At 49.7% G+C, this 2,130-nt stretch overlaps 1 protein-coding gene across 1 annotated transcript in view; it reads right to left on the bottom strand.

The window, feature by feature from the left end:
- Positions 1-656: 656 nt before the first annotated feature.
- The window catches only part of WNT11 (Wnt family member 11), a 23,919-nt gene continuing 22,445 nt past the window's right edge, over positions 657-2,130 (bottom strand). Inside the window, exon 5 of the mRNA XM_009286118.1 lies at positions 657-1,495. Coding sequence (XP_009284393.1) covers positions 1,321-1,495 — 175 coding nt within the window. The 3' untranslated portion in view covers positions 657-1,320. The remainder of the gene's footprint in view (positions 1,496-2,130) is intronic.

Raw genomic sequence — 2,130 nt, forward strand, 5'->3', positions numbered from 1 at the left:
CCTAGGGAGGGAAAGCAGGGTTGCTTTCCAAGTAGGAGAGTGAAACATAATAATCTAACATTTTGCTGTTGCACCAGTAACTTCAGCATTTATTTCATACTATTGTTAATGCTTGTTTATAACATATAGATATATTTATGTAGGAAGTAGAGTAGACGAAAAGCGCGAGATATATCTTATAAATATTTCTGTATGTCCGCGTACAAAAGAAAATATGTACAGCCACAGATAGTGGTTCTCCGCTGTGTCAGGGCAGGGCCACATGAAGGACTGACACGTTCCCGCTCCCTTCTGTGGGGAAGAGCTGCTGCCCTGCACGGCTGCACTCCCTACAGCCGGGACCGGACCCGCTCCGCGCTCCGCAGTTTCTTGGGGCTGGGCCAATAGTTTCGCAGGGGAAAAAGAGGCAGCGGCGTAATTCCCTAAGGACTTGATGGCCCAACGTGGCAGGACATCGGTGACTAAGGGCATCACACCCAAAGGACAAGAGAGAAAGAAAGCAGGAGCGGGTTTTTTTTTTTTACTTTCCCCACAGGATTTTGACTTCGTTTTGTTACTTTATCCTAACAGCTCCACTACAATCTCATGGACCCCATAAAGCCCTTCTCAGGGTACCCTATTCTCACTGCCTCCGGGATCCCACGGGAGTTTTTGCATGGCTGAATTTGAAACCCCATCCAGCCTGGAAAAATCATGGACAGCTTTTCCTGCATCAGTAACTTCGAAGTCGCAGACCTGCGTAAAAGAAAGGTTAAAATGAGTCGTTCATTTCAGGGGATTGACCTGAAATCTTTCCACCTTTATCATCCGGAGTGGATGCTTCCATGCTAAAAATTAAGTCTTTGGCAACAAAGGCAGTTATTGCTGAAAAGTTGCAGCGTTTTCCCTTCTGGGATGGTCCTAATGCAGACTCAGTACCTGTGCTAGAAGGCATAGGCAGGTGTGAGCCTTAGTTATTTTCAAACAAGAGTTGCTTTTCTTCCCCGGGGAAAGTTTCTACTTCTGTTTCTCAAAATACTAAGGCACTTGATGGCTGGACATCATTGGCAACCGTAGGAAATATTTTGGAAGAAGATACCATCCCAAATGAGTTTTTGTCTTCTCAGAGAGCATTTTATTGGTGGGGAAAACATTTGTGGGTTTGGTTGGTTTTTTAAGGGTCTTATTTTTATTGGTGTGATTGCTTTTTTCCCCTCCTACCATCTTTCTTCAAGTCTGTGTCCTTACGAGATAAGCGACGTCTAGTCGGGGAAATGTTTTCTCTGAATAGTGCTGGGGTGCCGCTGGTGTCTCAGCTCCCGGGAGGAGAGAGGAGGGTTCTCATTTGCACACATATCTCTCGACAGTCCTCTCGCACTTTTTACAGGTCACGTAGCAGCACCAGTGGTACTTGCAGTGGCATCGCTCCACCACTTTGTCCATGTAGGGGTTGTAGCCTCTGCCGCAGCACATCAAGTCACAGCTGTCGCTCCCGTTGGAGGTCTTGTTGCATTGCCTGGAAGAAAGAAAAGGCGGTGAGCAAGCGCAAAGCCCTGCAGGGCTTTCCAAACCGGTGTCCTGCGGTGGTGCTGGGGCCTGACAGCTCTGCAAGGCGCTGGGTGAAGCCAGCACGGTTGCATCTCAGCTGCAGCAGGCACATGGCAGGGGTGAGCACCCAGCCAAGCAGCCCTCTACACCTGCAAGGGAGGCAGGAAGAGCCCCAGGGCTGCACTCACGTCACCTGCTCTGATGCCCAGGATTGCACTTGCATCACCTGCTCTGACACCCAAAACAACATTAAACTCCTGTTCTGACTCTCAGTTCGGGCTCAGCGGCGTTCAGGCTACCTGTCAGCCAGGGCAGGCGGGACCCAGCTCCCGTACAGGCAGACAAGCAAAGCTATCGTGATACCTCCACCAAAACAAAAACTCATAGTCCCTAGCAATCTGTATTCCCAGGCAGGCTCCAAAGCTGTCTGAAAGGAGCGGGTAGAAGATGATACCCTAAAGAACAAACACCGGTGTTTGTCCAACACTACCTAACCTGAAAAGGACGGAGGAGAAACTCTGCAGCCACGGAGTATTTGCACAGGCTCCGTGCCAATGATCCCGGGCTGGGAAAGCTCCTGAGCAGGCTGGGGCAGCCACAAAC

This window comes from Aptenodytes forsteri, unplaced genomic scaffold, assembly GCF_000699145.1.
Source record: "Aptenodytes forsteri isolate BGI_AS27 unplaced genomic scaffold, ASM69914v1 Scaffold231, whole genome shotgun sequence".
Classification (NCBI taxonomy): domain Eukaryota; kingdom Metazoa; phylum Chordata; class Aves; order Sphenisciformes; family Spheniscidae; genus Aptenodytes; species Aptenodytes forsteri.